The sequence below is a fragment of the Propithecus coquereli genome, unplaced genomic scaffold (genome assembly GCF_000956105.1).
Source record: "Propithecus coquereli isolate 6110/MARCELLA unplaced genomic scaffold, Pcoq_1.0 Scaffold146, whole genome shotgun sequence".
Lineage (NCBI taxonomy): Eukaryota > Metazoa > Chordata > Mammalia > Primates > Indriidae > Propithecus > Propithecus coquereli.
The window spans coordinates 4,327,441-4,346,810 of NW_012138969.1; the positions used below are offsets into that span (position 1 = coordinate 4,327,441).

At 45.8% G+C, this 19,370-nt stretch overlaps 1 protein-coding gene across 1 annotated transcript in view; it reads right to left on the reverse strand.

The window, feature by feature from the left end:
• CACNA1E (calcium channel, voltage-dependent, R type, alpha 1E subunit) overlaps positions 1 to 19,370 on the reverse strand; it is a 421,935-nt gene that overhangs the window by 55,656 nt on the left and 346,909 nt on the right. The window contains exons 27-36 of the mRNA XM_012639976.1: positions 18,030 to 18,041; positions 16,407 to 16,503; positions 13,342 to 13,502; positions 12,706 to 12,843; positions 11,693 to 11,894; positions 10,689 to 10,853; positions 9,930 to 10,040; positions 5,853 to 5,936; positions 5,015 to 5,140; positions 1,668 to 1,733 (exon numbers count right to left, since the gene is read on the reverse strand). Of these exons, the coding sequence (XP_012495430.1) occupies positions 1,668 to 1,733; positions 5,015 to 5,140; positions 5,853 to 5,936; positions 9,930 to 10,040; positions 10,689 to 10,853; positions 11,693 to 11,894; positions 12,706 to 12,843; positions 13,342 to 13,502; positions 16,407 to 16,503; positions 18,030 to 18,041 (1,162 nt within the window). The remainder of the gene's footprint in view (positions 1 to 1,667; positions 1,734 to 5,014; positions 5,141 to 5,852; positions 5,937 to 9,929; positions 10,041 to 10,688; positions 10,854 to 11,692; positions 11,895 to 12,705; positions 12,844 to 13,341; positions 13,503 to 16,406; positions 16,504 to 18,029; positions 18,042 to 19,370) is intronic.

Consider the following 19,370-nt stretch of genomic DNA (forward strand, 5'->3'; position numbering starts at 1 on the left):
TAAATAGCATTATTATTGTCATGAATATCTGTAGTGTTATAATAGCAGCAGTCATTACTGGAGATGGTGTTATTCTAGTTTACCATGCTTAAAGACGAAAATGGGTAAGAACTATTTTGAGCATGGGCAAAATGAACTTAAACATAACTAGGAGAGAAGAATCGTAATGTTCCCAACACAAAAGATAAACATTTGAGGTGACAGATATCCCAATTACCCTGATTTGATCATTACACATGTACAGAGGTATCAAAATATCCCATGTGCCCCCCAAATATGTACAACTGTTATATATAAACAACAGATACATTTTTTAAAAAAGAACTTAATCAAGGTTTCATTTGGCTCTTCAAGAATATTTTAATCCTAGAATCAAATATTCGGGAGCTAGACAGGACTTAATGGAAGTCATCAAGCCAGTCTGAGACTTCAGCCAGGAATTCTGTATCCACCACTGCCAACATCATAGTGAAATCTCCACCGAGACATCCTCAGTGAGGGAGACTCACTACTTCTCACACATTTTGATGCTTGACATTCTATTGTATCTTTTGGAGAACAAAACTCCCCAACGGTGAAGTCAGAGGAAGAATGAAACCGAGACGTGCAGGCAAGAGAGAAAAACAAAAAAAAGAGAGCCTCAGAGGCTCTGGAAAGGGCTGCGAGGCAGCGAGCCTGGGACGCCGGAGCAGTGGCTCCAGGTGGCAGACGCGGTGGGGAAGGCAGTGGCAGTCCAAAGGCAGCCAGACTGCCTCACTGCGGGAGACCGTCACGATGCTGAAGTTCTTTGCTGGGGTCTGGTCATGACGTTTCCCCGTGAGAAAGTTAGCACTCCGGAGCCAAGCCACTAGCCCATGTGTGTGACTGAACAGGCACCTGGCATGTGCTGCTGGTTGTTTACAGTAGGGTTCACCCACCACCGATGACTGTCATCTTTGAAAGGTCTTTTGGCCTCATGTGCTCAGCAGGCCCCTGGCTACCTGCGTAAGTGTCTGGGTTGAGAACCTGATCTGCTTCCCAAGGTCTGAAACTGGGAAAGGTATGGTAAACTTTCCACTGAGAAGGGGAACTTGCCAGCAACTTCCATGGCCCTTTAAGAGAGGAATTAGCTGGGATGTGGCCCTCGGGTCCTTAGGAATGGGCAGGCTGCCGAGAACTCTATGAGTTGTTCACAGTAGTGGGTCTCAGGGCATGAATCTTAACCAGTCAAGACTTACACAGCCAAGTGTCACCACACACAGAAGGAACAACTATGTGACCCTCTTTTAGGCCAGGTCCCAACGCTAGAGATCGTGCGAAACAGATCGTGATGCACCTCACTCCTCCCTAATCCCCAGAGGGTCCTCCTGGCTAAGAACAATGGTGTCATCTTTGCGTCAGCTCTGCGGTTGTGCCCACAGAAACCCAGCTGCTTACAAGTCAGCACCGTGATCTGACAGCCTCAGAGGAAGCCCCCGCACCAGACCACCCTGAACACCTAGGCAAGCGGAACGGGGAACCACCACACGTGCGAAATTCCCGACGTCACACCGCTGCAAGACCCTGGGAAAGTACGCTTAGACAAGAAAGGGTTCAAAGCATCCTCAAATCCTGCCTGGTCAGGTTGCTAAGCCTGAGACAATCTGGGCAACAGCTGCCCCCACCAGGCCCCTGACGCACCAGCTCACCTGCATCCCAATGATGGCATAAATGAAGAAAAGCATGGCAATCAAAAGGCAGACGTAGGGGAGGGCCTGGAAGGAAAGCAGAGATAAGACCATTAATCAAAGGAAGGCAGCTTCCAGGCTCAACAACCTGCAGTGGCTGGTGGCACAGGAACTCTTGCCCTGAGGCTAATGCAAACAGAGGCCGGGACTCTGTTCCCTGGGCCTGTTATCTTTGGAGGTCAGATGTCCACATCCTGACAGATATGTAGACAGTTGGCCAAAGAGAGGCTTCTAATTTGCCGTCTGTCAAGAACATTCACTCACCCAGAAGAGTAGCCCGTATCTCCAAGGAGAACTGGGACAACTTCCTGGGCTTGCGACTCATCCATCCCACGTGGCATGCAGCAAATCAACAACCTGGGCAACCGTGATGCAAATGACACACCACGAACCCAACCACGGCTTCCAAATCCCTGTGCTACCCCATCCCACTCCCACACCCCATGGGGACCCCGTAACGAAGAATCGGGGATGCCACGTGGAACGCCTGGGGTCTTGCTTGGTTGTCAGTCCCTAGAAGGCCCTTTCTTCTTCTAATGAAGCGTCGTTTTGCAGTTTAAGCCTCCTGACATTCCCTAACGTTTCACGCAAAACGCTGTTGCGTGTCAGCCACCAGAAAACCCTGCCATGAAGCCCTGTGGCACAGAATTCCATATTGTGCGCCCGCTGCCACTTTGGGATGATGATATTTCAATTGTGGGGGTGGGGCACAAGGCAAGAAGATGTGAGGCCGGGAACTGCCCTTGGTGGCTGGGGCACTGCTGGGGCAGTTTGGACTTGGGGCCAGGGTGGGACATTATAGCTCTGGAGCGCTGTCAGTGCTGACAGGGACGTCCTCCTCCTCCATCGTCCAGGAAGCTCCCCGGCGGTCGGAGCTCCTGGGAGTCTCGCCCTGTCTTCAGTGCGCACATCACGAATCCCACGAGACCAATTGAAGGCTTTCAGCCCTCGCGAGCAGGACAGAGCTTATCAACAGAGCTAACGAAATGAAGAGCCCTGTGAGGCTATTTAAAACTTGAATAGAGGATAAAATTAAAAGGCAGTTGAAAGCTGAGGGGAGAATCCCCTTTCCCGTGAAATGCTGATTCCCAAGATCTGGGAAGAGGAACGGCTGTGTTTCAAGGGGCAATGGGAAGGCGCCCGCCGTGGAGAGGTGGGAGGAAGGAGGCAGGGTTTCTTGCCGACCCTTATTCTACCTTTTCCACTGCAAAGTCTCCAGTCCTAAGTTCATCTCTCCCTCCTCCCATCTTTAGGGAGAAGAGCAAAGATTCTTTCTGTTCTCCTTTCTTGTCACATTATAAAATTTAACACAAAATAATGGAAAAGAGGGAAGAACTTCTGAGGAAGGGTCAGAGGTAGAGAACCGGATGCTGCTTAGGGCAGGGTGGGGTTGGTACAGCCCATGGCGATGCTATTTCTACCGTGTGGCTCTCTGCTTTGTATTTGCAGAGGCAGCCTTTGCTAATCTGCCTATGAGAAATCAACTTCTATACTGTGGCCCAGAACTGTTCTGAAGAGGAAACATCTATCTATAACACAGTGTCACCTGGAGGCAGATTCCACCTGTCTTCCCTGTCTTCCGTAGTATTTGCTGGAATAAGCCAACCATTTGGCCATCAATTTTTGACAACCTTTTCTTCACTCCCAATAGTATACCGTTTCACAGAGACTTGGAGATTGTGATAATATGACAGGATGACACATATTTCTTAAGAGGCTCACTAACAACTGAAGTTTGTTGGGTAGTCCTCTAAAAAAAAAAAAGGGTTTAAAAGCATCTTGTTTTTCCAACTCTAAATCCAAATTCATCTGAGACTGAGATAGAAAATTTTTGCTAAGGTTTTAGTTTTCTCCTCTGTCATCTCACTCTGGAAAAATAGTTTTCATGGAGGTAAGTCCTCTGCGGGAGGTACCACGCCAAACAATTACTCTGGATGTGATAAAAAAATGTCAAGGTTGCTCCTAGGAGCTAGAACACCCTTGTAGTTGATCTCACATTTCAAACTCCCAGGTCCTTGATGAAGAAATAAATGAGTAACGATGATGTGGAGAAGACTCCCCTTCCAAATGATGAGAAACCATGAATTTACAGGCTTGCCTTCTTTAGTTTAATTTCTAATTAAAATATAAAAGTAATTAAAATAAAGGCAATTTGGTGACTTTATGATTTTTCATCTTTGAATCACTTTAATTTCATCAAGTTTTCTGTTAATCATTTTTATTAAAAAACTCTCTTTTATGGGAGAGGAAAATAATAGGCATTTGACTAACACTTAGGCCCCCAAAAGCTTAAAAACAACTAATTTATGGTATTTTCTAGAGTCCAAAGATATGTAACACATTGACTGCCAAACTAGAAAAAAATTTTTTCCTTGGGCCATGGTGTTTTATTATGAAAATAGAATAAAAACTTTGAAAACAAAACAATCCTTTCTGATTTAATGAAAAACTTGTTTTTTTTATTGTTTTCTGTGTGTGAGTTACATGCAACTTGAAAAATAGTTCACACAGCTCCCACGGTAGAGCCGTGTGAGTTACATATGCTTCACGAGGCCCTGGGCTCAACACTAGCATGAGTTAAATACAATTCACACGGCAGTTAATGTGTTATATGTTTGGAAAACTTTTACAGGAAGTCTCTGCCAGTAAAGTGGGGTCTTAGGTGTTGATTTTTAACTTATATTTATTATACACACACACACCTCTGCATTGCCTCATGAGACTATTCAAAAGAAACTCACCATATTAACTTGCCCAGACATTCGTATTTGTCTGCAGGACACAGAGGTGACCATCAGCATACACACATTCAGTGGCTCAGGAAATACACACTGATGGAGATGTGGGCGGGGCTGAGCATGAATGACCTCACTACGGAACACAACTCAAGGAGTCCTTTGAAAAACTGTCACGTGAAATAAATCACTGACAAGTCCCTGAAAATGCAGAGGACATCTCACCGCAGGTGACTGGCTCTTTACCTAGACAGGATTGCTCAGGACGATTTGGAATCCCTAAGCAGGCAGCACACCTCATAAAACTTGTCCCCTGCCTCACAGAACAGAAAGGGTGCCTCGGCTACACAGTCAAGGTGTTTTTCTAGAATAAGATTCTATCCACTAGATATAAGGTGGATGCCGTCAAGCCAAGCTGTGCTGTAACTGAAAACTGCTGTATTTATTGAATGCTTTAACAGATACTAGCTTCAACTTCCCAGGGGTGAAGGGACTCGTGTCACGATGCTGGTGCTGCCTAGCTGTGCTGTCTGATAGGACAGCCCTCGGAGAGGATTTGCTGGCGCCTCTTACCTTAAAGGACTGCACGAAGGTCCAAAGTAAAATACGGATGGTGTAGCCCTGACGCAGAAGCTTTATGAGGCGGGCGGCTCGGAAGAGCTTCAGGAAGCTCATATTGAAGCCACTGGTGTTCACCAGCTGGTAGACCAAAAGGAAACATATAATTAGTGACATTATGGTCATTTAGAAAGATCTAAGCACCAGTATTTGCATATTTATCCCTCATTCAGATAATAAAATTGGACACAGTCTCTTTGTTAACCCCAACTCCAGCTGACGGGCCAGCCAGTGAGGCCCATCTTCCTAAGCCTTCCCAGGCCTGCCCTCTGTTCCCAGCTAGAAGAGTAAGGGACGTTCCCCAGAATCATCCCCTGCACACATTAGACAACACCGGCCTCTCTAGTCTTCTACCAAGAGGTCTGAAGTATGCACGTAGATGCTAAAAATAGCAGATCTAGTGATCCCTCTTCTGCTATTCAGAGAGTTAAAAACGAGCTCTACAAGTCTTCTTTAGGATGAACAAATGTAGGGAAACAATTGAGGTCTAAGAACTCTGAGGGCAAAGATAATGCGCCTCTTTTGAGAATCTAGCAGAAAACTGTGCACACTAGCTCTCTTCTGACACCATGCACCCCGTCAGAAAATAAAATAAAGCCCTCCACGAGATCCAGCGCCGCTCCCGCATGTACATTCTCCAGCTAATGTTGAGCAGTGAGGAAGTGAACCCCCAACACTTAGAGGGGTACACATTTGCTTTGGTGGGTTAAAGGTGGACTGAATGTACATGGGGATTTTTTGAATGCTACTCCAGGGCCAAGCTTAAAAGACAAGGATCTTATAAGCCATTCACCTTGCTGTCTGTCAGGATAATTTCTGTGATACTGCCAATCACGGTGATGAAGTCAAAGATATTCCAGGTGTCTCGGAAATAGTTCTGCCAAATGAATTCAGTCATAGGAACATCAGAAAAAGGACAAAAGAAAAAAAAATAAAGAAAAAAAGGAGAAATGACATCTTTCATTGCATAATTTTGTCACTTGGAATTAAAAACTCGTCAATTCATGCATAAGTTCACTCTAACTTTGGCTTCAGTTTTCCTATTTCTAACCAGAAATGCTATTTCTCCTTTACTGGTTTGGGAATTTCTCATTTGGCAAGCAGTTCCATCACCATTTGAAGACTTTATTTTTGAACCTGCCACTAAAAAAAGCTTATATGTAAGACATAGTTTTATTTTTAATTTTGAAAAAATATTTATTGAGGTATGATTGACAAATAAAAACCTGTCCATATTTAATGTATACATCTCGATGTACTTGGGGAGATGTATATACCCGTGAAACCATCACCACCATCTCACAGCTTTTAAATGATCTATATTACATCAAGTGACCCTATAAAAATAGAGCCTGACTTTCAACTAACGACAAAAATCACACAGATCATAAGTGACTAAAGGTCACAGATGTGCCTGAAATCTTCCTTCTAACTCCATTCAGCCTTTTCAAACCACTTCCTGATTGGCAGTAAGATGAATACACTTCATCTTTCCCCTCTTTCTCTGCTCTGTTACACCTACTGAGAAGGTGTAACTAAGATACGAGGACACAGTAATAAAATGAGTGGGCTAAAGGAGTTGGAGGAGAGGCAAAGAACTTGGAACACCCACCAACCAGATAACGCTCCTCTTAAGAAGATAACACTCCATTTCCTAGGCTCAGGTGAACACGGACCTTGGTCTATGTTCCTTCAAATAAACCCCAAAACCAAAAAACTCAGACACCTGGATCTCCGAAAGTCCCTTCCTGGCCCGTAGGCAGCACCTCCCCTAAAAGACGCTCAGAGCACTGCAGAAGTGAACCCCATCCCAGCCTCACGACTAGCATCGCTGAATCCCTACTATACGTGCCAGACACTGGGTCAGGCCCTTGGCATTCTTTGACCTCATTTATTCCTCTCACAGATCCTCCAGGTAGGTGATAAGTACCCCATGTTCATAAAAGGACTGTCAAGAGAGGAGAGGAGTGTGTGGAAGTTACGTTTCACAAGCACCCACTCAGAACTAGGCCCCCTAAGAGCATTACCTAACTGGATAGACACAACAAAGTATCCAAGGTCATAGGTAACTACTGTTATCCTCATTTCATGTATGAGAAAACTGAGGCTTAGAGAAGCCCGATTCCAAAGCTGCATGCACCTATGGGGCATGTAGAGAAACTGAAGCACCCAGCTTCGTAAACTCACTTTCCGTGAGAATGCCTAGTCCGTCAGTGGTGGAGCCAACTTGAGTCCGAATTCCTCAATTCTCAGGATGCTCCTGTTGCCTACCCCGGGGGGAACTTCCTAATTCTTGGTTTTAATTTTTCCTAATTCTTGGTGCATGGATCTAGGGCTCAGAGGACCAAAATGTGTGGATTTCACTTGAGGATGCTTTACAATACAGAATAGCACACTTATAGCATAGGACAGCATAGTGTAGCAGAGAATAGCATAGTGTAGTATATGGTACAGAACAGCATAGTGTACTATAGAATAGCATAGTGTAGTATGGAATAGCGTAGTGTAGTATATGGTACAGAACAGCACAGTGTAGCTTAGAATAGCATAGTGTAGTATATGGTACAGAACAACATAGTGTAGCATAGAATAGCATAGCGTAGTATATGGTACAGATTAACATAGTGTAGCATAGAATAGCATAGTGTAGTACATGGTACAGAACAGCACAGTGTAGCTTAGAATAGCATAGCGTAGTACATGGTACAGAACAGCATAGTGTAGCATAGAATAGCATAGCATAGTATATGGTACAGAACAGCACAGTGTAGTATAGAATAGCATAGCGTAGTATATGGTACAGAACAGCACAGTGTAGCATAGAATAGCATAGCGTAGTATATGGTACAGAACAGCACAGTGTAGCATAGAATAGCATAGTGTAGTATATGGTACAGAACAGCACAGTGTAGCACAGCATAGCATACTATGGAATAGCATAGTGCAGACTAATAGATTTTTGTGAACTTTGAAGTCAGATCAGGATCGGAATCCGGGCTCTGCCTTTGACTAACCTTAGGCAAAATATTCAACCTTCTGAGCTCCAGCTCATCCATAAAACAAGAAAATAATAATAGCCATCGAATATAGTTATGAAGAGAAAATGAATGTATAAAGCATTTGGTACTTAACAGGAAACCAATGTATGTTACTTCTTTCCCTCTCCTCCCTTTTCATTACCACCCTGCTTTCCAATTCTACTGCCTTCTATTGTGTAATCTTTAAAAAGCTATACAATTTTTCTGAACTTCAATTTCCTCATTTAAAATAATAATGGCAAGAATGATAATGATCTCTGGCATGCTTATTTCAGAGTCATTGAAAAGATCTAACAAAATAGTGTATATTGGGGTATTCTGAAAACCTAAAGTGCTATATCGATGTACAGACTTATCAGGACCAGTGGTGCCTTTTATAGTGCGAAAATGCCTCTAGACCTTGAATGAAAGCATGGGGGTGAGGGTGGGAAGAAGGCAGACTTCAGGGCCGAATCTGGCTAAGCTTGTAAGTATGCATTCAGCACTCGCCATAATTAGACCCCTAATTGAGGACTTAAGTCACAGACAATATAAATACCACATGCAAGTAATCAAGATGCACAGAAAAACTTTCCCTGTTGTGGCACTGGCTTCTCCTTTTTCGGTTCACCCCACTCAGGGCTAGACTGTATTTTAAAGGCATCTTTGTTGGTGGTAGTTTCCTTTTACTTTTGTACTTCCCCAAGTCTCAAGACACTCAAAAGGGAGTCAAGCACACAACAATGCAGCCACCTGTACTGGGTTCCCTTCAACTCTCCACCTAAAGCGATCAAACGAATGGTTTTTCAAAGAACCATCAGGAGACCAAAAGCAGACCCATGATCAACACTCACAATTATAAAACCCAGCTCAGAGTCCCTGTTAACGCTGCTACCAGATAAATACTTACTCAGATAATAAGCAAAGTTTTGCTCCTTGCAGGAAAAGCCACATATGCATACACATGTAATTTGAAATGGTAGCTCACACCCTAAATAGGTGTGAAACAGCTGACAAGTGGGCTTTTCTGCATCCCACTGAACTCACTGTACACACTGAAGCAAGGGCTGGGGGATGAAGGAGGGGGTTATTTTGTTTATAGGACACTGAAACAAAGGGCTAGGTTTTCTTAACACCCTTGAGAGCAGATGCAAGAATTTGCAAAACAATTATAATTAGTAGTTCAAGAGAAGAAAAAGGAAGACTTGTGCCAGAAAAATTCACCCCCAACCCTCCCCAAACTTAATTCCAGAATCCTTCTCTTCTATACAACACACACACACACACACACACACACACACACACACACAAAAGGTTAAGGGTAATTGGCCTTTGTAAGTGTAAGCAATAAGCATTTATTTTCATTAGCAGAAATTACTCTTCATGTTGCTAATGGCAGAAGGATTAGTAGGTAAAATCTATTATTTGCTATATTTGAGGCTCAGAGGGACAGATAGTTTGCCATTTGGGTTATAAAACTCTTAAACCTTTTACAAGTAAATAAGCACTCAAGAGTTATTAGTCCGATCCTTTATCTACACATAAATCACAGTTTAATGACCCAGTTATGGCTCCCCCTGGACTGCTGGCAGAATTTGACAGGACCAGGGCTGACGGTGAGATGAGTGTGAACCTGGGGACATGGCTTCCTTTGCCTTTCTCCTAACCCCCTCAGCCATCGTCTTGTCTGTATGGCAGTTTACTGAGCAGTCAAAACGAGCCCACATTTAGGTGGGCAGGTGTGTGAGCCATTTCTGGAACAGCAGTAACCACCCCCCTTCCAACAAAGGCTGGGAATGCACCCAAAAGGAAGAGAAGACAAGCCTAGTGCTAGGATAGATTCAGTGACATACCAAGAAGCCAAAAGCGATGACCTTTAGGACACACTCCAAGGAAAACACCATGGTGAAGGCGATATTCAGGTACTTTAGCGCCAGCTCATAGGTGCAGGGAGCAGAGTAATACTGCCAGGGAGAGAGGAGAGGAGAGAAAGACAATCAAAGCTTTAAGGTAAGAGGGGGAATACATGCCACTGAGGCTGGCCATCTCTCACCCCTGCCCTTGTGGGATAATCTGGTGCGCAGTGCAGGAGGAGAGATGGACGTCAAGTTCTGGAAAGGAAAACTATACATCCTATGCAGCAAAACACAGACCTGTGCCCCACCTATATGGCTTAATAGCAAAACAGCCAGTCTTGCTAGACACACAAGTGGGCAGGGAAGAAACGTTTTCTAGAGTTAGTAACTTTGTCATTTAGCATTAATTAGGATCAAGGCTCTCTTAACGCTCCAACGCTCCTTTAGACACTAGGATGATCTCTATCTCCTGACATTTGCCACTTTGTCTGAAGTTGACCTCCATCGCCATCTTTGGGAAGCTCTTGGCTGCTACCATAGGTTTCACTTCATTTTGCATAGGGGACCCCTGAATTCTCAGAAGCTAGGCTGTTGAACACAATAACATCACGAAGAGATTCCATGATGGAAAAGTAGGTAAAGAGGTGACAGACTGGTATGCGGGAGCATTTTCACAGTGTCTCAGCACACACACAATTGCCCTGGGAGGGCACAGTCGCCCAGGCTCGGCCGGCTCTCACGCCTCCCGCCTCTCACCTTCATCATCAGCACGACGGTGTTCAAGGCGATCATGGCCATGATGGTGTACTCAAAGGACGGAGACACCACGAAGTGCCACACGCGGTACTGGAAGGTGTGCCTGTTCTGCGGCATGTAGCGGGTGAGAGGTTTGGCGCTGATGGCGAAGTCGATGCATGCCCTCTGCAGGAAAGTCACAGCGATTAGTCCAAGCTCCGATCCCCCCAGCCTTGCCCAGTGCTGGGCTCTTTGTTAGACAGTCAGAAGAAGATGGTCTATGGAGAAAAGGGTAGCGCTGGACAAGCAGAAGTAAAAATGGCAACAGGGATCATCTGGACAAAACTACAGGCAAGACGTCACCTTAAATGAGTGCACAGAACTAGAGGCATTCTGTGCCATGGGGTAAAAACTTAATGGTCATTATTAAAGTCCTTTTATACAGCGGATGGCTGAGATGTTTAGGCAGGAAGCCTTCCCTGATGCCCCTAGTCAAGAGTAAAGATCTGCCTGTGTATGCTTATAGCGCTTTATGTTGCATTTCCCTTATAGCCCCTAACAGTTTCTAGTTCAGTTGCATTGCAAAAAACAAACAAACAAAAAAAAAACAAAAAAACCCCACAAAAACTGTTGAAACTCTACAGTGTGCCAGAACTATGCTTGTTTCTGGAAAAGCAATGTAAGACATTCCCTGCCCTTACAGCAAATACACACGATGGAGGGTCACAGTGAGGTAAGCAGATGTCTTAGTGTTATAATTATAGCACACACCTTTGCCTTTTAGACTTTGCTGTAGAGGTATAAACTGCCATCTTAAATACCTTATGTACCTTCCAGATCTCTGTGCTTCACACCTGGGCCTCAAACAGAGCAGTGCTCAGAAAATGTTTGTTTAATGACTGAATAAATAATTTTACCATCTTCTCTCTACAATTCTCAATCAAGTTAAGAAAATGCAGTCTTCCTTCCTAACACCGCTGGTCCAAGAGGCCCTGCTATCCCTCGTATCGGACCAGTTTTGTTACCTCGTTCTTCTCCAGGCTGCACTCCTCCATCATCTTGTCCCCTTGTTCCTGGAAGGTGATGATGATGAGAGCCACAAAGATATTGACGAAGAAGAAAGGGAAGACCACAAAGTAGACCACATAAAAGATGGACATCTCCATGCGGTTGCTGCGGCTTGGGCCTCGGTCTTCTTCTGTTACGTCTACGGAATGCTGCAGAACTCTGTGGGGACAGAATGAGGGGGCATGGAGGGTGCATGACACCTTGGCTTCATTAGGAGATGTGCCACTTATTATAGCTCTTTATCTGACTTCCTTGACTTTGCAGATACTCCATTAACTCTCTGAGTTCATAACAAAGTTGGCATATCCCACTGGTACCAATCCCCTGCTCTTTCTAGCCCGTTTCGTTATCTGTTCAACTCCTAAGCAACAGAAGGACATCATTTTATAGTTTAGCTTGTTGTGTTCAATAGCAAGAGACGCCTAGATTCCTATTTGACGTTTTAGCTGCCAACTAGAGTACATTGTCTCCATAAAGTGCTGTCTTAGTCATTGCCAGGTCTCTGAAAAATTAGCCTTCAGCTATGAGCAGCACGAGAACCTGCATTCTGCTGTCTTTTCATAAGAGGAGTGATCACAGGAAACGTCTTTGGGTCCTGCCAGCTCACCCTTAACACTCAATCCTCAGGCTCTCAGGTACAGGGTCAACTTGGAGGATAAATTTGTCTAAAGAAGCCCCCGGGGACTCTCTTAAGGGCTGGAGGGCTGCTCAAAACTCATTCACTCAAATCCTCATTAGTTGGCTAAAACATTAAGAGTTTCAAATATTTCCCTGACTTTGTCACCCCCTTCTTCACTTTTGCCTTAAGGATTTTCACGCTTCCTCTCTTCTGCCTGTCCTACCCCTTCATAACCACTTACTTTCCCTGTTATGACAACAAAGGGTCAGCCTGCTCATCTTGAGTCAGCTTCTCAAGGGAACCATGTGGTCCCATCCCAGCTCACAGACAAGCATGAGACCCAGTACTCACTGAGGCCATCCTTCCCCCGTGGAGACGGTGAAGAGGGTCAGCAGGGCCCAGATAATGTTGTCATAGTGGAATTCATGGCGCTTCCATTCCCGGCCCTTTACCTCCATCTTGTTTTTCTCATGATCTACATAGTTGCCTCTAAAACCAGATAGAAATGAAAGAGGGACTCTTCACGACAGCTCACGGAAGAGTCAGGAAATTCTACAGACTCCAGTAATGTCGGGTAATAATGATCAACACACAAATGTAAGGAAAAAGGAATTTTATTAAAGGCAAGTATTACTATGGAATAAAAATGGGATTTGGTGCCCAATAGACATAGGATTAAATCGTCATCCTTTCACTAGTTACTGCATAACCTTGAACAGCTATTTAAACTTTCTGTGTCTCAGCTTCTGCACATACAATGTGCAAATAAAATCCACCTCAACGGGTTATGATTTAAAATGAAAGCCGAGTATAAAATGTCTTGTACCATGTCTGACACAAAAGAGGTGCTCCATACAAGTTACCGTCTCCCTATTTTGTCTTTCTGCTAAACAAAGAGTGGATATAGGGACGAGAGAAAAGAAGAAGGGTGGAGTGGGTTCATCATCACTTCAGCAAAAGCGAGTGGTGTGTGCCAGCAGCACTTACATGCACTCCTTCTCTGTGTCCTTGGAACTGTCCGTGCAATAAAAGAACTTTCCTTTGAAGAGCTGAACTGCGATGACAGCAAAGATGAACATGAAGAGCTTGTAGACAATGAGTATGTTGAAGACATTCTTCAAGGAGGTCACCACACAGTCAAAGACAGCCTGTAGACAGAGCAGAGAGCCCTGGCATGTGAGCCCTGTGATGGCCTGTGCTTTGCCTAGAGTGACTGGGGACATGCCACCATCACCCAGCCCCACCAAAAAGGTGCCTCGGGAAAGAACGCCCACCTAAGAGGTGACACTATGGGATTGAGGGCTGCTTCCAAGCTGGTCATGACTGGAAGGACCTACAACCTGGGACAGGAACGCATTGTCTGAATCTGAAAGTAAACCCAAAGCAGCGGTAACCAGATGATATCAAGCAACGAAGGGGTCCTTTGTGGGATCCTGGTAGGGGTACTCCACTTAGTGTGAAACTCAAGTGTAGAAATGGAAAGGATCTTTTAGATCATCTAGCCATTAAATAGCTTGTCCCTGACTTTCCATTTATTTGGTGACATCTTAGATTTGATTTATATACTGGATTATGGACTGTTTTCTCTTTACCTTTCTAAATGGATCAGGGAGAGATAATATTCTGATATTCTGTAGCGAGTTCATAAATTGGCCCCAATTACATTCAGCGCACCATGTAAATGTCAGTGAGGCTGGCTGTATTTGGGAAGAGGACCACCAGCAGTGATGTGGGGACTTTGGGTGATGTGGGACAGAGCCAGGGATTCATACTTCCAGTAAAAGGGGATGGACCTCCATTCTAGGCCCTATGCAGTGAGGAGTTACATGGGAATTCAACACATTTCAAGCCATTTTTAGATTATTTTCTAGGTTTTTAGGTTTAGCTCACAGGAGAGGCTAGCCCCACAGTGGTGCTGCATTTGTGCAGTTGCTTCTTTGCAGCGCTGGGTGAAGCACTGCTGGTTTAATTAGTTCAACACTGTGGGGAATGTGAGTGACACACAGCCCTGTGGAATCATCAGAGCCACCTACATATCCCTCAGATTATAGAGCTGCAGAGAGAGGAATTGGTTCTAATTTAATGGAATTAACCAAGGTTGGGGTTGCCTTCCCCAGCCTGTTAGCTAATCTCATCAAGCCTGTCTGCACACTCCATAGGACCCGCTGGGTCCCGCACTGCGGCAGACAGCAGCGGTCAGGGCCCCAGGCAGACGGAAGGAATGAGTATTTATGGTCACTGGCTCAGGGCAGGCACTGCGCTGGGCCCATTGTCAGGTGGGAGGGCGGTTAAGAGATAGCTGCTACTGTGGGAAGGGCCTCCTCCAGGAGGAGAAGACAGGGTTGGCAGGGGGACAGCAGGTGGTGAGGGTACTTCCTTGGGAGCACGGGTGTTTTCCATTGGGAGCTCATGCCGTGGCCCAGGTCCCCGAGCACCGAGAGGAAGCCATGGTTCGGCCAGTTCAGGGCCTTTCACAAGTGACTTTCCTTCCCTCCCCAGCCTTTCATAAGCCTAGTCTGCTTTGCTTTTGTCTGCAGAGCTAGAGGGCTAACAGGGAGCAGCGCTATGAGGACAGGAGGGGTTTGGGGTGGGGTGAGGGCTGGCGGGGTGTATCAGAGGTCACAGAATCAAACAGGAAATGGGAATTGGGAGGCAGAGTCAGGTTCACAAGGTCCTTCCCCCCCTTTGTTTTCTATGGCAGGCCTGGGAGAGCTGGCCCAGGCACGCCAGGAGAATCGTTGGGTTTTCCAACAGGGACCACTCATGTCAGCTTGTTCTGTCCACACCACAAGTGAGTGATAAACTGTCTCCATTTTCCACTTGAAAGAAAGTCAAAGAATAAGTGATTTGCCCTAGGTCATACAGCTCCTAAGTCCCAGAGCTGAACCCGGCACTCAAATGGGCTCTTTCCAATGCTGACAGGGGTTCTCAAACTGTGCTAGACTAAGAGTCACCTGGGGAGCTGCTGTAGAAGGCACACACCAAGCCCCTCCCCAGGGAGTCTGGCTCTATTGTGCTGGAGTAGCCCAGGAACCTGGATATTAAGAAGCATCCAGGCCATCCTGATGCAGGTGGCCCACGGCCCACACCTTGACAAGGGCTGTCCATGCAATAGTCCACGCAATGCTGCAGGTGGGGTTTACACCTGCTTCTAGGGAAGCTCCCTGGAGCGGCCCTGAGGCACACGCTTGGCTGGCTGTGCAGCCTGGGCAGCAGCAGCAGGACATCGGGGCTGTGAATTGAGAACCCTGGTCTTCTCCCTGGCAGTGGCTGGCTCTCATTCACAGGAACTCAGGGAGGAAGAACTTCCCCCGAGTGGAGGCTCAGCTTCCATTAACAGCAATGTACGTGGGCAGGGAGGTGGGCTCAGCAGGCTGGCAGGACTCAAAGCACACTGAGAGGCAGCAAGGCTCACGGAGGCGGAGCCCCGGCGGAGTTCAGCAGGGAAGACTAGTGGACAAGGAGGAATCTGGATAAGATACCCGTTAAAGCTCAGGTTCTGGCAATAGGAAGAATGCATCTCATGTTAGCTCACTTCCCCATTTCTTCCCTGGTTCTGTGAAAAATGGACTGTGTACTTGAACAAGTGTTTGACCCATCTGTGCCTCAAAAATATGAAGGCTTAGGGCTAGAAAATCCTGTCCTCCTCTACAATTATGAAAAAAGAAAACGTCCCAGGACACTTGGCCTGACCTAGCATGCAGACCACGTGCATACGGAGGGCTCCTGTGGCTTCCAATCCGGTGTCGTGGTCCGCGGGGCCCCGGACAAAACCACACAGGGCTCCTCCTGGATGGCACGCCAATGCAGAGAGCAGAACACACCACCTGGGTCTGAACTCAAGGGGCAAAAGCCTCTTTATAGATTTCTTAGGATGTTGGTTATTTTCCTTTGAAACTAAGACCCTTAGCTCACGCAGATGAAAGGAATCTCAATAACCACGTAAGAAAAAGGAATATTCCCAGAACAAATTCTCCCAAAGCAGGCCAACCACGGCTAAGAGAGAAGATGGGAGAAGGGTATTTGATGGGAACAAACTCTGTAAACATTACCTTGAGCTTGGGCAAGCGTTTGATGGTTTTCAGCGGCCTCAGGACCCGGAGCACCCGCAGGGACTTGATGGTCTTGATGTCCCTCCCCTTGTTGGTTCTGCAAGGGAGAGGCCCCCGAGGGGGATCATTTGGAGAGAGGGAGAAATACAAGTGGCCCTTACACTACCGCATGGATAACAAGGCAAAAGGGGAGCGACATAGCCAAGAACCCAGGAGTTGGGTCAGAGTTGATCCTTCAGGGACATGCCACAAAAAATTGCTCCCCAGTGTGCACATATGCACATACACACCCACGCATACGCGCACAGAGGAACACGCACATGCTAACAAAGACTGTTTCTCCCTAACTGCCAGTCTAACGCTGCTCATCACCACACTGGCACAATGAAAATGGGAGATGTGTCAACAGGGGACATGACCGGGGGCCCACTTTGGATCCCTGCTGTGCCTAGTCCAGCAGTAGGTTCTCCAATGATATTTGCTGAATGGAACAGGAACCCACGGCTGAGAGCAAGTCGCATCAGGGACTTGACTTGCCTACGTCTGTCACCACTGCATAGGCACAGGGAGAGCAAGGTGGGGAAGGCTGGCAGGGGATGGACACCCTTGCTGGCTGCCTGTTCCAGAGAGCATGTCATGCAGGCTTCTTGCTAGGACCCCGGCTCCCACCCAGTTATCTCCACGCGGCTGGCTCCTCCTGCAGTCCCTCCCAATTCAGACACCGCGGCTAGCACAGGCCGCACAGGGTCGCTGTCCCTGCGTACTTTTCTCCCGGCTCTACAGCTAATGACTCTTCCTATTCAGCCTCTTGGAAAGGTTTGCTCCTAATAGAGAAAACGTATTTCTCTTTTTATTTTTAGGAATGAAATGAATACATCAATGTGCATTTTTCTTCCTTCCCTGCTCATCCCCTGAGATCTCTGCATTCAATTCAAATAACTGCAATTTATAAAACACACAGATGGTGGAAAACAAGACTCTAAATAGTGAGGCCAGGCTCCGGCTCTTTCCTCACGTTGGCCTGGATTACTATCACACCACCGACCCGAGGAAACGGATCCAGAACATCAGGTGGGAACGGGGCTTCTGCTTTGCACCCCACCTTCCTGCCATGCCCACCCCTAGACAGGGAGATAAAAGTCCATCTATTCCTTCACAGAAGGTAAGAAGTCATGTAGTGTAATCCAAGGAATGCTGATTTTGTCCAGAATGTTAATTTTAGGACTCTTAATGGTCATAGGCAGTGACCTACAAGTCACTTTTATTCAATACTAGATTGAATATAAATAATCGAAAAGTATTGCATTGATACAGTCTTTTGCATGCAGGAACTTTGGTATAGTTTATAAACCATTTCAGTGTATCAGGTTCATGTATCTACATATCTGAAAGAGGCAACATATAAGCCAAATACATATCTAAACCAATTAGAATGATCACTTCCCAAGAAGGTTTGGTGACTCCTAATTTTTGATCTCTTGGATGTGAGTGAAAACTCACCACTCGAATAAGCTCACCATTCCTTTCCCACTGCATCAGCTCCTCCCCTCTCACCCATACTTTCTCCCCATCTCTAACCCATTCCCCGCATCTTTTACTTCAAAGAAAATCAAACATATTTACCCCAAAGCGTTCCTATGGAGGATCCAATCAGAATGTAGGCAAAAAAGAAAACAAAAAGAAAAGGAGGGGGAGAAGAAAGTCAGTCAGAATATTTTAGGGCAAAAAGAGAAACTTACAATGGACAGGAAACTGGAGAAGCACAGGCCCCAGGGACCCCACCCACAGCCTTGGCACTTGCAGAGTACACACGCTTTGTGAGAGGAGGGGCCGGCATGCCACTTGCTCACAGCCACCGCCCCTACCTGCAGGGGCGAAGGCTCTTCACCACCACTAGTGACACTGCCTCTAACTAGCCAGACACCCAGACATTGTACTTTATTCCACGGAGCCTAGTTTAATTGCAGTTTTCTAAATGTAGGCTTTTACTTTCATTTCCTTCATAGTCTTCAAACAAACTCTCTCCATTTGCATTTTTGAGAAACCAAGATCAAGGAGTCGCACTTGCTCTGGGCCAGAAACTCTCTCAGGAAAGGCACTTCTAGTCACAGCGGCGTAGTGACGCTTATGAAGGGTCTCATCAGAACAGGAACTTGCAACCACTCTGAGAGGGCTACTCCGATGCCTCTCAAAAACTAGATGAGCAACATCATTAAATCACCTTGAAATAAGGGGGCAGGCATTTGTCCATCAAGGTTGTGATGTCACACAAAAGACTGCCTTATGACAGGCTAAATGGCTAACTCTCCATCATGAGCTATTTACTATGCAACTTGAAGAAAAATCATCCTAGCTCTATTGGTGAAGCGTAACCAAAAATAATAATAATTCAGAGTGTAAATATCTGAGATAGAAAATGAAAACTAACATTTAAACTTTTTGAATATTTATTCTTTATTATGGGCCAGACTCTGTGCTAAGCACTTTCAGTTGCAAATCTTTAAGCCTCCTACTATTAATAACTTTAGGACCTAGGTATTACTACCCCCATTTCACAAATGAGATTCAGAGAGGTTAAGGGAGTGCCCAGCATTAGCTAGTAGAGTTGGGACTTGAACCCAAGTATGCATGATGCTTGGAGCTCTTGCTTTTAACCACCAAGCCTCTGCACTAGCGGGTTTTGGTTCAAGGCTCTGTCAAACAGCTCACCAAATTTTAGAGCTGAAAAATATTCCTGAACTCCACTTAACTGCAAAGCAAACCGACATCCTGGGAAGACATGCCTCATGGTAAGATCATTCAGTGAGTGAGTTCGAAGTCACAGGTGAACCTAGTTCATGATTCCCCATCCTGGCCTGCTGCTACGAAGACACTTCCAGAATTCAGGCTATGGTTCTTTGTTGCTGACTGTTACACAGGTTACCTTTTCTCCCTCTTTTCTGCATTTTTTCCAACATACCACAA